The following is a 13,864-nucleotide window of genomic DNA, read 5'->3' on the forward strand; positions in this document are numbered from 1 at the left end:
CAGCCTGACCTGACCGCCTTGCGCCTCTGCTAGGAGGGATGACAAAGACCGCCTCGGGAGTGGTGGCGAGCAGTATCGGCCTCCTCCAGCAGGGGGCGCTGTGGGATCCGCGGCGGTCCGGGACAAACCACCAAGCCGCTCTCGGTCCGCGGACGCTCTGCCCGCCCACTCAGTTTTTCCCCCCGGGGAGGCCGCGGGGTTTGGGGAAGTGTTTCTAGGAGACGCCGCTCGCTGGTTGCGCCTGCGCGGTTGACGCTACCGGGGTCGCCGCGGCGCTGGCTGGCCAAGGGAGTTCCCGCTTGCTCTCGGTCGTTGTCACCGCCCGGTTTCTCTAGCCCCATGGTACGCCCGTGAGACCCCCTGCCGGCTGACGTCTCCTCGCGATGGAGCATATCCGGACGACCAAGGTAGGGCGCGGGACAAAAAGTCTCCGGGGGCCCTGGTCCGAGCCGGCGGCGGCGGGAGGCGGCGAAGACTCGGCAGTCCTGGCTGGGGCTGGCGGCCGGCCTGGCGGGGACCTGGCCCGTGGCGGGAGGGTCTGGCCAGGCCTGGCCTCGGAGGGCAGGGTCAGCGTGGGCCAAGCTGGGTGCAGGGGCCTCCTACGGGAGCAGGGGTCCCTCTTTCAGCATCTCGGAGTGCGTAGGGGTAAGTCCGGAAAACCGGTCGCCGCCCTGCTAGCTCTACGTTTTCTCCGACAAAATTGGGCCTCCTTTAACTTTGGGGTCTTCCAGCCTTTCGTCGCCTCATCGACCGGAAAACCGGTCTTCGTGTGAACATGATGATGCTGTGTCAGCTTTTTGTTCTCCGTGTCACAGACTCGACATTACGAGTTTCGGAGGAGCTGAGATCAGCACTCCGCTCCCCTCCCTTTGCTGTCTCGGTCTCCAGTGTTTCAGATCCGGTGTTTCCGCGTCTGTGCTTCCAACTTCGGGCAGAGTCCCAAGTGTCAGTAGTCAGTTGAACAGGAGTTCTGCAGGAGGGAAAAATGTTACTCCGTATTTTAAAAGGTCGAATGCAGCTTTATTCGATTGACCTTATTACACTCCATGTTTAATTTTTGTATGTGGAAGACCTTTGTTTTGAGAATGAACAAATATTTTTATTTCGTTACAAATTAAAAAGCGTAAGGAAATGACGTTAGAATATCACCAAATTACGTGTCCAACGACATTTTAAGTTAAATTTTAACTTTGGGGGGGAGAAAAACATTAATCGAGACGAGACAAATTGAATAATGTTTTGAGACAACTGCAAGCCCAGTGCAAGGCAGCCTCTGCACGTTTTGCCAGAGCTGAAGTCCTGTTAGTTGCTGCCCATCTTAAAGTTACGGCTCATTTAGGGAACCACCAGATGTTCGTTGTCTTCATTGTTTCAAGAAGAATTTGTGTTTTTAAAAGTTTTTTAAATGTATCACAAACCTTTTAAAGGTGAATATGAATTTATATTAGAGCTTGACTTTAACATTGTGCATACCATGTCTAATAAAATTGAAGATACTGAAAACTACTTAAAAACATTTTTTTAAGAGAAGATAAAATAACTTGAGAATTCAAGTTGTTGATACTTAAATTTTGAAAATAGAACGGTCCTTAAGTCTGTAACCAGCTAGTAGAATATGGAAAAGAAGCTAGAGTAGATGTTGGATTAGGTTCTTGTATCGGTTCTAGATGTGTATTATATAGTAGTTATGTGCATGTGACTTCCTTCTGCACCGGTTTGAACCTCCTCTGTGTATTTTTCATGTACTTTCTATGGTGCTTAGCACACAATCGAAAACCAGTAAAAGGCTGGGAACGGTGGCTCATGTCTGTAATCCCAGCACTTTGGGAGGCCAAGGTAGGTGAATCACTTGAGGTCAGGAGTTGGAGACCACCCTGGCCAACCTGACGAAACCCTTGTCTTTACTAAAAATACAAAAATTAGCCAGGCACAGTGGCAGGTACCTGTAATCCCAGCTACTCAGGAGATTGAGGCAGGAGAATTGCTTGAACCTGGGACGGGGAGGTTGCAGTGAGCTGAGATTGTGCTACTGCACTCCAGCCTGGGAGGTAGAGCTAGACTCAGTCTCAGGAAAAAAAATAAATAAATAAATAAAAAGCCGGATTCCGTGGTAGTCCCAGCTACTTGGGAGGCTGAGATGGAAGGATGGCTTGAGCCCAGGCAGTGGAGGTAGCAATGAGCCAAGATTGCACCATTACACTCCAGCGTGGGTGACATCGTGCGGGGGTGGAGGGAAGGAAAAGTAAACTGAAATCTGATAAACTAGAACAAACCCTATTCTTGGGCAGATGATAAGAGTGAACAGACTTGGAAAATACTTAGGATTCCTTGGTTATTTTAAATATTTCCTCCTTCAATTTATTATGAATATATCTTTGTTTTTATTTATAGAGTTGGAGCCCCTCTTACTAGCTCTTTGAAGGTTGTCACTGGTGACTTTCATTTTGTCTGATACTCCCTTTTTTTTCCCCCTCTGAGACAGAGTCTCCCTCTGTTGTGTAGGCTGGAGTACAGTGGCCCGATCTTGGCTCACTGCAACCTCTGCCTCCCAGGTTCAAGTGATTCTCCTGCCTCAGCCTCCAGAGTAGGAGGCATTACAGGCACGTACCACCATGCCCGGCTAATTTTTGTATTTTTAGTACAGACGGAGTTGCACCATATTGGTCAGTCTGGTTTCAAACTTCTGATCTGGTGATCCACCTGCTCATAACGTGTTGGGATCACTGGTGTGAGCCACCACACCTTGCCCTTATATTCCTCTTTAACTACCAATTAATGAACTTTTCTTCAAATAATGTTGTGATTTTGGCTTAACTTGACACAGTGGTCCCTTGCTGGTGGTTGAGTAAGGCCTTTTTAGAGACTAAGAGATTTCTTATGAATTTTCTATTAAAACTAATTTTCAAATGTGGTCCTTTACTACTTTGGGTTGTTTTTTGCATTGGATCACTACTCTGGAGTGATATTAAGTGGGTGTGTATAGACCACAATTAAATATTTGCTAGGTACCTAGTATATGCCAGACACTGTATTGACTCTGGTTATACAACAGCAAGATAGAGGTGGACCTTAGGGTACATTCTGTTCATTGTTGTGTGGACTGTAACATTTTCTTAAATTATTAGTGTATTGGGAAAATAACTTATTCTTAAAAGATTGATTTGAACATAGCCAACTTTTGTTTCCATTATGCATCGCCTTCACCTGGATTTAGGTAGTTTGCTGCAAAAATAAGTGTAAGTATTTAAGAACCAAAAATGGATTGTTTCAGATTTATTAGCTGTTTTGACTTCTGTGTAGCTTAGTCATTGTGATCAAGATTGACTATAGAGTGGCCTTCCTGACTATTTAGTGATTTGTTTTATGTTGTTCAGCCAGTTGTATTTGGTAAGTAATAATTTCCATTTATTGAGCAAATGTATGTCAGTATAGCCAATTATATAATGTAATCACTTTATAGCATGTACAGTTGCATAAATATGTTAATTGATACAGTATCATCACTGATCTCTTAAATAACCCTGTCAATTGGGTATTATTATCTCCATTTATAGGTGAGGAGGAAATAGGCTTAGAAAATTTAAGTAACCTGCTCAATTAGCTCATGAAAGGTAGAATTAGGATTTAAACCAAGGTTTGTTTAACTCCAAAGACTATGTATGGTTTTTCCAGAGCCTCTTAATTTTAATCTTATTGTTAAATGTGCATTAATGTTAATTCAGAAATAAATGCTGATAATTCTAAGAGCTTTTTTCCCCAAACCTCTTGTCATAAGTAAGTATTATTTATGTGGCATTGTTTCTAAATCATATTTAGGATTATTATTGCTTGCTAACCAGAGATTTATCAGATTAAGTATTGTAGTTGAATACTAATGTACATATATATCCTTCTGTTTTGGTCACATTTGGTTTACTAACTGTATAGCATCAAAGTCAAGTCCCTGAATCTGGATTTCCAAAAGAGCATTTCCAAGCTATACTTATGAGTCATGTAACTGCTGCCTATCACTTTGAGCTCTAATTTTGCCATAATGACATAGTCCTGCCAAGAAACAATGAGAAATATGCAGAGACAGTTCTTTATGCAGTCTTTCTTCTTTCTCTGCCAGGCTCCAGTACTTTGGCTGACATTGTATATTGATGTTGAATGATATTGTGCTATCTGTGAATGGAACTTTACTGAATGGAATGGAAGAACTTTTTTAAAGCTATAAATGAAAGACTGATTCCTAGAGTTTGTAATTGAATGGAATGTCCCATAAAAATCTGATCCTACTAAGGTCCAAATTGAGTTATTCCAAAAGTTATGCCTAACTTGTTCTTTAGCTTGCTCCCTCGTTTTGTCACTAGAATGTGACATCATCATGTTTTATACAAATATATCTTCTCTCTGAAAGAAGGAAGGAGATATAAAAATAAGAATGGTTCAAGAATAAGGAGAAACTGGGTATTACTTAAATTATCTTTTAAATAAGAGCCACTAGGTTTTGAGGGGTACCTGAATGTTTTTTTCTAAGTAAAGTGCTATTTTGATTTTCACTAATACTATCCCATTTTACAGGTGAGGAAACTGAAACCCTGAGACAATAAATAAAATAACTGTCCTGGTTCACACAGTTAGCTCTACCAAGGAAGAGGTGGAGCTGGGAATTTGAATTTAGGTCTTCCTGATAGCAAGCCCGTTTTCTTAACCACATTCTCTTGCCTCACAGAATAATGATTTAATCAGGAGATTTGATTATTCAGTTGGGGCAGTGTGAGTAAGAATAGAGAGGGGAGAATAAATAGGAGAAGCTTATGTGGTCAGATTTTTTTCTAGTGGCTAGCTGATTCTGAGGATCTAGTGTGGGGGAAAAGGTCTAGCCTCAAGAGTAGACTTGTGAGGGAGTTGTTTGTGTTTAGGTAAATCGTTGACATTTCTATTGTGGATGAGTTTATGCAAGGAGAATATGTTAAGACTGTAGAGCAGAGTCTAAACACTTAAAAAGGGGCAAGCAGGCTGGGCATGGTGGCTCACACCTGTAATCCTAGCATTTTATGAGGTCAAGTAAGGTAGATCACTTGAGGTCAGGAGTTTGAGACAACCCTGGCCAACATGGTGAAATCCTGTCTTACCAGAAAAAAAATTAGCTGGGCATGGTGGCAGGCACCTGTAATCCCAGCTACTTGGGTGGCTGAGGCACGAGAATCACTTGAACCAGGGAGATGGAGGTTGCAGTGAGCCGAGATTGCACCACTGCTCTCCAGCCTGGGCGACAAAGCAACACTCTGTCATAAGGGAAGCCATATTTATTTGGAAGAGGTGAAGCACAGATGGGAAGGACACAGTCTTCCCTGTTCTAATTTCCTTCCTCTGCTCCGTCCTCTGGCTGCTTCCTCCTCCTTGGGCCAGGCACTGTTCTAGGTTCAGATAAAAACTCCTGCCCTTATAACTTATTTTCTAGTTGGAGAAGAGATAACAATAAACAAAATTAAGTTCAATGTATAGTATGTTCGATGGTGGTAAATGCTTTGGATAAAAATAAAGCAAGCCAGGGCTCTGGAGAATATGAGGGTTGAGGAGGGGATTTAAGGGAAGACTGCTATAAATCGAGTGGTTAGGGAAGCTCTTACTAAGAAGGTGACTCTTGAGTACAGACCTGAAACTGGTAAGGGAGTAAGCCATCCCCACATGGGGGAAGGGGATGAGAGTCCCAACAAAGGGAACAAAAGGGGCAGAAACCCTCTGAGGGCATGCCTGGTTGCTAAGAACAAGCAAGACAGCTAGAGCAGGGTGAGTGAAGGAGAGCACAGTAGAAGATTAAAGTTGGGGGACAGGGGCAAGTTACTATAGTTTTGAAGGCCACTGTAGAATCTTTGCTTTTTTTTTTTTTTTTTTTTTTTTTTTTTTTTTGAGTGAAATAGGAAACCATTGATAGAATAAGCAAAGTAAGATAAGACAGAAAAGTGCCCACTGGATTTACAATCTGAGGTTACTCTCACCTCTTGAGGTCCATGACTACTTCGTTTGATAATTTATGCAGCCAGACACTGTTCTAGAAATTAAGATACATGAACAAAATACATAATCTCTGCCTTCCACTTTATGAATGGCAACTTGATGTGCTTGTTCATTTTGAAAGAGAATTCTTGGCAGGATGTCAGTGTGAAATGATTCTGGGAGTCCCAGATGAGTGCCTGGCTATAGGGAAGGAGCGTGACAAACCAGAGGAGCAGTGATGGTGCATTTTCTACTTCACTAGCCACAGCATCTGTTGTTTTAGAAATCTCTTGTTGTCGTACATAGTTGTAGAATAAGTACAACTGTTGGTCACAGAAGTCTGATTGAAAAAGGCCATTGGTCCCTTCCTGTCCCAGAAGCCACTTTTTCCTTGGGGATAAAGAGGTGTCTGAATTTTCTGAAAGTGATTCTGTTTGTGTGTTTTTCAAAACAAAAACTTCCTGTGTTTTTCATTTCCAACTTTTCCTTTCCTTTCCCTTTCCTCTTTTCCCCCTTTCCTTTCTCCTTTCTTCTTTGTCCTTTCTCCTGTCTTTCTCCTTTCCTTTCCAATAGGACCTCCCTCTGTCGCCTAGGCTGGAGTGCAGTGGTATGATCATAGCTCTACTTCCTGGCTCAAGCAGTCCTCCTGCCTCCACCTCCCAAGTAGCTGGGTCTACAGGTGCATGCCACCATTTTCAGCTAGTTAAAAAACAATTTTTTTTTCCCTGTGGAGATGAGGGTGTCACTATGTTGCCCAGTCTGGTTCTCAGACTCCTTGTCCCAAGCAATCCTCCTCCCTTGGCCTCCCAAAGTGTTGGGATTACAGGCGTGAGCCACTATAGCTGGCTCCAGCATTTCCTGAATGTAATTCTGTGTGTATGTGGAGGGGGGGGTCTCTGTGTTTTCTAATTCTAACTTCATAATTGGCTGAAATTTGAACTTTCTGCATACACGATTAGGGTAGCTTTTATTATAGGCCCATAGTTGGCAACAATTCAACTAAATAGTCCTTAAAGTAATGTGTGTTGGCATATACCATTCCTCCCCAAAGTGACATCTTCCAGTTCCTTTCTCCTTGCCCCATTTTCTTTCTTCGTTTGTTCTTTCTTTTCCCAAAGCCTTTTTTCCATTTACTTTTTGGTTGTGATGTTACCTATAATTAAAGGATCCTAACATTGTTTCTGTAGTACCTCAGTGGTAGTGACCTGAAAGAGTTATAGTTGCTTCCTGAACATCTGACTTAACACATTTCCAAGAAAAGACTGGGGAAAATCTGTAGCAACATCTGTAAAATACTTTTAGTTCCTTGGTGAAAGGGGGAAATATAAAGTAGCAGTTGGTTTTTAGAAGTTGACGAAGTTTGTGGTTTGAAATTTGTATGCCAGTGATTTTAGCAAAGAAAAAGATTTGATTTCTCCTCATTAGGGGTGAAGGGTGGGATTTGCCAAAAACAGCAAAATAATCAGTGTTTTTTCTCAGAAATTCTCTTATTGAGAACTTTAGGGTCAATACTAAATAAATGTTTTGGAATAATTTCAGATTAATTTCACTATCTGTCAATTCATATAGAAATTGTCCTATTGAAGCAGTTGTATGTAATGATTTTCCATTATATGGATTTGAATGTAAGTTGGCATATGCTAAGGTAGTCCTCAGTTTATTATATTAAGGACATTTTTTTCTTTTGGACTTTTTCTTCTCTGTATTACTTTATCTTAGGGAATAGCAACCAATGTGACAAGCTTAAAACCCTTAAGAAACCTCTGTTTTTCCTCCTCTCTTGCTTCCTTTATCAGTTTTGTTCTTATCTCAAGATATACTTCCTCTCTGTCACAGCTTACTCCAGGCCCCAATATCAACTAGTCACCTAGATGGCTTCATTAGCTTCTTACCTGGTTGCCCTTAATCAACCCAGCATTTTCTCCACATTGACACTGGAATGATCTTATAAGCCATATTTGCTAATAGGCTACTGTACTTTAAAACCCCTGTATCTTTGTTAATCTACAGCACAGATTCTGTACCTTAACATATGTGTTTTTTTATCAGATAAAATGTTATGCCTCTGCTACTGAGACATAAATGTTATATCTCCTCTGTTGAGAATTTTTTATTTTCTCTGAATCCCTGTTAGTGAAAAACATTTTGTTAATCTTTGCTTTCATCATTTGCATTGGTTTTTTCCAACCATAAAACACCTAGAATATATAATTTACTTTTTAAACTCCAAATGCATCCTTCTTTTTTGTTTATTTGAACTTAACTGGACAGTAGCTTGACATAGAAGACTGTCAGGGCTCTACCTACTTCACCAGATTACTAACTACAGTAGATTTTGCAAATATTTACTTGAACACTTTATTGCTTATATTTATTAGGCAAATAAAGATAGAGTATCTGTATTAGTCCATTTTCATACTGTTATAAAGAACAACCCAAGACTGGGTAATTTATAAAGGAAAGAGGTTTAATTGATTCACAGTTCCACATGGCTAGGGAGGCCTCAGGAAACTTAACACTTGGTAGAAGGCAAAAGAGAAGCAAGGTTATCTTCTCATGGTAGCAGGAGAGAGAGAGAGAGAGAGAGAGAGAGAGAGAGAGAGAAAACAAAAGGGGAAATTGCTCCACTTGAAAACCATCAGATCTCGTGAGAACTCACTCACTGTTATGAGAGAACAGCATGGGGGAACCACCCCCAATATTCAATCACCTCCCATCAGGTCTCTCCCACCACTCATGGGGATTACAATCCAAGGTGAAATTTGGATGGGGACACAGAGCCAAACCATATCATTGCCTGACATTTATTATCCAGCCTTTCAGTAGCCCTCTGAAAAGAGATTATTATCCTTATTTGAGAGATAAAGAAATGAGATCCAGATAGATCAGCCTTTAGTTGATAGCCAGTACATTTTTGTTGAGTTAAAAAGTAAACTTTTTCCTGATAGTTTGTATTTATCTGCATGTTCTCCAAAGATATATGTATGTTTGTGTGTATACGTGCATGTAATGCAATTGTGCATTTTATTTTATTTTATTTTATTTTATTTTATTTTATTTTATGACAGAGTCTCACTCTGTCACCCAGGCTGGAGTGCAGTGACTCAGCCTCTGTTCACTGCAGCCTTTGCCTCCAGGGTTCAAGTGATTCTCATGCCTCAGTCCCCCGAGTAGCTGGGATTACAGGTGTGCACCACCATGTCCAACTAATTTTTATATTTTTAGTAAAGAAGAGGTTTTGCCATGTTGGCTAGGCTGGTCTCAAACTCTTGGGCTCAAGTGATTGCCCACCTCTGCCTCCCGAAGTGCTGGGATTCCAGGTGTGAGCCATGGCACCCAGTAGTAATTGTGTATTTTAAAGGATCAAATTTGTAATAAGCTCCTTTAAATAGTGGGAGAGCTAGATACGCTGAGGCTGTAAATATTTGGGAAAAGAGCCAAAGGTAGAGAAGGAAGCTAGCCTCGTGTGTTATGAGTCAGAAAAATTAATTTGGAGTTAAAGTTAGAAGGAATATCAGCTGCTTAAGAATGAGCAGGTGAATTTGTGAAAAATACAGATTCTTGATCTTCATTTCCTCAGATGACTGAGTGAAGTTGGGATGAGACTTTGAATTTGTACTTTTGCAAAGTTTTAAAGGTGAGACACATGAATAGCTAGGATTTGAATCATGTATAGCTGACCAAAATGAAAGATCTAACAAAGATAATTTCAGATTATTTTGCATGTAAAACTAGGGGGAATCAGGAAATAGGCTTAGAGTGTTGGAAAGAGCATTTTCATAAATTTCCCATCTCGACAAGAGACCCAACCAGAAAGAATTACACAATTCTAGAGGAGTGATTTTATTCTAGTTGAGTGATAGAGGATTGAAAGTTCAAACAGGTACTACTCACAGAAAAAAAAAAAAAAAACCCAAAGCAAAAAAACTGAACTATACCTATGTGTCCTACTAGCAGTTTGTCTATTTGTTTTTAGTTGTTACTGATTTATTCAAGAATTACTGAATGAATACCTACTGTTCACCCACTGTGTTGGGAGAAGATAGCAGAGAGAGGGGGAAAGTATAATGGGATAAAGAAGAATCTTATTTAATAAATTGAATGATTTCAACAAAAGGGATCACTGGTAAATTGGGCACACTTTCTGATTTTCATCTGGGGGAAATAATTTTTCTGTGGCAGTTCATCTTAGTTCAAGAGACATTCATTCTGTCAGTCACTCTGCTAGCCAATAGGAGATATTCATGCATAAATGAAAGACAGTCTTTACCCTGGGCTGTGTTATAGTCTTTAGTGGAAAAAACATAGACATGAACAGAGGCTTTCATTATAATGTAGGAATTACTTTAATAGTGGTGAAAAGGGCAGATTTAAAAATATTTAGGTGATACAAATGGTCGGAATTGGTGATTGAATATTGGGGGCTGAGAAAAAATCATAGGATGATTCACAGATTTCCGGTGTGGGTGACTTGATGAGGATGAAGAATAACATTAACTCACATCCAAAATACAGAATTAGAAACATATTTGTGAGGGGTGGGAGGGGAAATCAGTTTTGTTTTCAGCAGTAGTCTCCTGCACATTCCTGGTCAGCCCTAGTCCCACTCTGCACTCCTGTGGCAACATCGTGTGTGTGTGTGTGTGTGTGTGTGTGTGTGTGCGCGCGTGTGTGTGTGTGTACTAGTATTCATAAAGACATACTATGTACCTGATCAGCTCAGGCACTAGAGGAGGCCAAAGTAGCATGTGTGTGTGTATGTGTGTGTGTGTGTGTGTGTGTGTGTGTGTGTGTGTGTACTGGTATTTATAAAGACATACTATGTACCCGATCAGCTCAGGCACTAGAGGAGGCCAAAGTAGCGTGTGTATGTGTGTGTGTGTGTGTGTGTGTGTGTGTGTGTGTGTGTACTAGTATTCATAAAGACATACTATGTACCTGATCAGCTCAGGCACTAGAGGAGGCCAAAGTAGCATAGGACATAATTTATGCCAGAGAATTCAGAGCTAGAGGAATACAGGGCTAACACATAAGTAATGAACTAATTTTCTAAGAAGGATTCATGTCAGGAGGCAGGATGTTAGTGAGTTTTGAAGAATGCTTACCACTTAGCTAAGCAGAAGAGACCGTTTTAGGAACAGAGTACAGTGTAAATAAAAGCCCAGCGCTGGACGAAAAACAATCATTGCCCTGTTGTGGGATAGTGAGGGAAATATAGACTAAGTTGGAGTTGGCAACCATTTAACTGTTTCCTCATTTAGTTTTCTGGTAGTTTACTATAAAACTCTAGATAGTAATATATTTATTTTTTAATTTTCCAACTTTAGATAAAAATGTTGACTCTTGGGTGTGAAAAATGTTTTTGCTTATTTGTACTGCACCCTACTTTTTCTTGCTCCTCTGAATATAAGTGTTACTGTTTTTTTACAATATGGTTCTCTATTGGTTACATTTGCAACTATAAATAATCTCTATGTTGTTTGTGGCTTATACATTCCCCAAAAAGATATATGGAATTTAACACTAAGTATTAAATAAGCGCTATGATTTTAGACAGAAGGAAGAAAAAGTTGAGAATGGTGTGTATAATTCCTTGGCTAACAGAAAAATAATTTATACTACTTTTGAAATGAGAAATAATATCTTTTTTCTTTTAGGTTGAACAAGTAAAATTACTTGACCGATTCAGTACTAGCAACAAGTCATTAACAGGAACACTCTATCTTACGGCTACACATCTATTATTTATAGACTCTCATCAAAAAGAAACCTGGGTAAGGAGGATGGCAGCAGTACTGTTTATCATAATGATGATAATGGACTTGGTTTGTTGTATTTTATTTTGAATGCGTATAACACAATTTTTAATCATTGGTTACTTATCTCAACCAGAATATTTTTTGGTCTCCAGATCAGTCCTGCCCTCCCTTCTAATAAATCAGTTATAGAATGTGTAATATGGAATTCAGTAAAATACCACACTCTTCTCTTTGTAATTATAAAATGCCTGTTGTTCCTTTTAATTTTTAAAAATATAAAAAATATGTACATGTTAACAGATCAAATGGATTCTTTGGTATATTCCACAGTGTTTTTATACAAATTGCAATTAGGTTATTTATTTTTTTGCTAGTATAAATGTTATAATATGTCTATATATAACCAACATTTTGTGTAGTTATATGAGATATGTGTATATGTTTCTCTATATATATTTGCCAGAATTTCTCTGGAATATATGCCTGGGAATAAAATTAATGGGTCTTGAATAAGACCTATTATATAACATTGCTGAGTATGTCACCTCTTCAAAATGGTTCAGTTCATTCTCAGTAGTGTATTACACGATGTTCTACATTCTCAACAATATTGTTAACTTACAATTTTTGCCTATCTAGTAGATTAGTGCAATTGTAATGTTAATGAGCTGATTACAAAGAATTTATCCTTTTCAGGTTAAAAAAAAAAAGTTTCCTTTCCTTTTTTTATTGGGTTGTTTGTTTTTTATTGATTTTATAAGAGTTCTGGGCTACAAATAGAAATACTATTCAACCCAGAAATCCTGTTACTAGATATGTACTCAAAGGAAAATAAATCATCCAACCAAAAAGATTTGCATGTTTATTGCAGCACTATTCACAATAGCAAAGATACAGAATCAGCACTGGATTGGGGAAAGAAAATGTGGTGCATATGTACCACAGAATACTATGCAGCCATGAAAAAGAACAAAATCATGGCCTTTACAGCAACATGGGTGGGTACTGTGTTCACTCTCTGGGTAATGGGTTCAATGGAAGCTCAAACCTCAGCATCATGCAATGTATTCATATTACAAACCTGCATGTGTACCCCCTGAATCTAAAAAAAAAAGTATTATTCAAGAAAAGAGTTCTAGGTTATAATGCTTTGTCAGATGTGTGCGTCATAGATAGCTTTTCCTAGTATGTGGCTTATGTTCTGTGTTTCTGAGTATATATGTCTTTAAGTTAAAGCTTATATTTTTAATGCTACAAATTTTTCATTTTTTTCTTTTATGGTTTGTGCTCTGTTGTGACTTAAGAAATTATCTCCTATCTCAAAGTCATAAAGATTCTTGTATATTTTCTTCTAAAAGCTTAAGTTTTATCTTGTAAGTTGTTAATACATCTGGGAAATATTTTGGTGTGTGATGTGAATAGGGATTCAGTTTTATTTTTTCACATAGACAACTGGCACCATTTATTGAGTGTTTCATTCCATTCAGCTTAATTACAAGCTCTGTCATAAATGTGTCTTCCATGTATGTGAGGCTCTGCTTTTGAGTTTTCTATTCTTTTGGTGTATTGACTATGCTGAGTCACACTGTTTTATTGACTATAGCTTTTAAATAAGTTTTGATAACAAGTAGAGTATATTCTTCCAAGTTGTTCTTCAGAATTACAATGGCTATTTTGTTCTTCCTTTTCTGTTTTAGAATTCATTCATTCATTCATTTAGCACACATTTATTGAGCATCTACAGTGTGTTTCATATCACGATTCTAGGTATTTTGGAAATAATAGCCAATAATAACAGAAAAATTCTGCCCTCATGGAACCCACATTCTAGTGCTGAGAGATACGGGTAATATCATCAATAAATAGGTAAATAAGTAAAATACAGTGATAAGTGCTAGGCAGAAAAAGAAGTAGGAACGGGGGTTAGAATATGGGGCTTACATCTGTGTGCCCGAGAGAAAAAGACTTCGACATGTTTCTGTGCCACTAGCTATGGCAGTGAACCTCCACTTTACAGATGAAGAAGCTGAAGCTCAGGGAAGTGGCAATTCGTTCAGTGTAGAATAGTAAAAGGAGCTCATGTAAGCTGTGTTATCAGGTAGTTTTGGGTTCAAATGTCAGCT

At 39.2% G+C, this 13,864-nt stretch overlaps 1 protein-coding gene across 3 annotated transcripts in view; it reads left to right on the plus strand.

The window, feature by feature from the left end:
- The first annotated feature begins 246 nt into the window (after positions 1 to 246).
- The window catches only part of MTMR6 (myotubularin related protein 6), a 39,760-nt gene continuing 26,142 nt past the window's right edge, over positions 247 to 13,864 (plus strand). The window contains exons 1-2 of one of the 3 annotated variants that reach the window (XM_010334347.3): positions 247 to 407; positions 11,640 to 11,756. In XM_010334347.3, coding sequence (XP_010332649.3) covers positions 384 to 407; positions 11,640 to 11,756 — 141 coding nt within the window. In that variant the 5' untranslated portion in view covers positions 247 to 383. Of the gene's footprint in view, positions 408 to 557; positions 646 to 11,639; positions 11,757 to 13,864 lie in introns of those variants that run through there. The other 2 variants (XM_003919742.4, XM_074387920.1) reach the window with 2 other exon arrangements.

The sequence above is a fragment of the Saimiri boliviensis genome, chromosome 16 (assembly GCF_048565385.1).
Source record: "Saimiri boliviensis isolate mSaiBol1 chromosome 16, mSaiBol1.pri, whole genome shotgun sequence".
NCBI lineage: Eukaryota > Metazoa > Chordata > Mammalia > Primates > Cebidae > Saimiri > Saimiri boliviensis.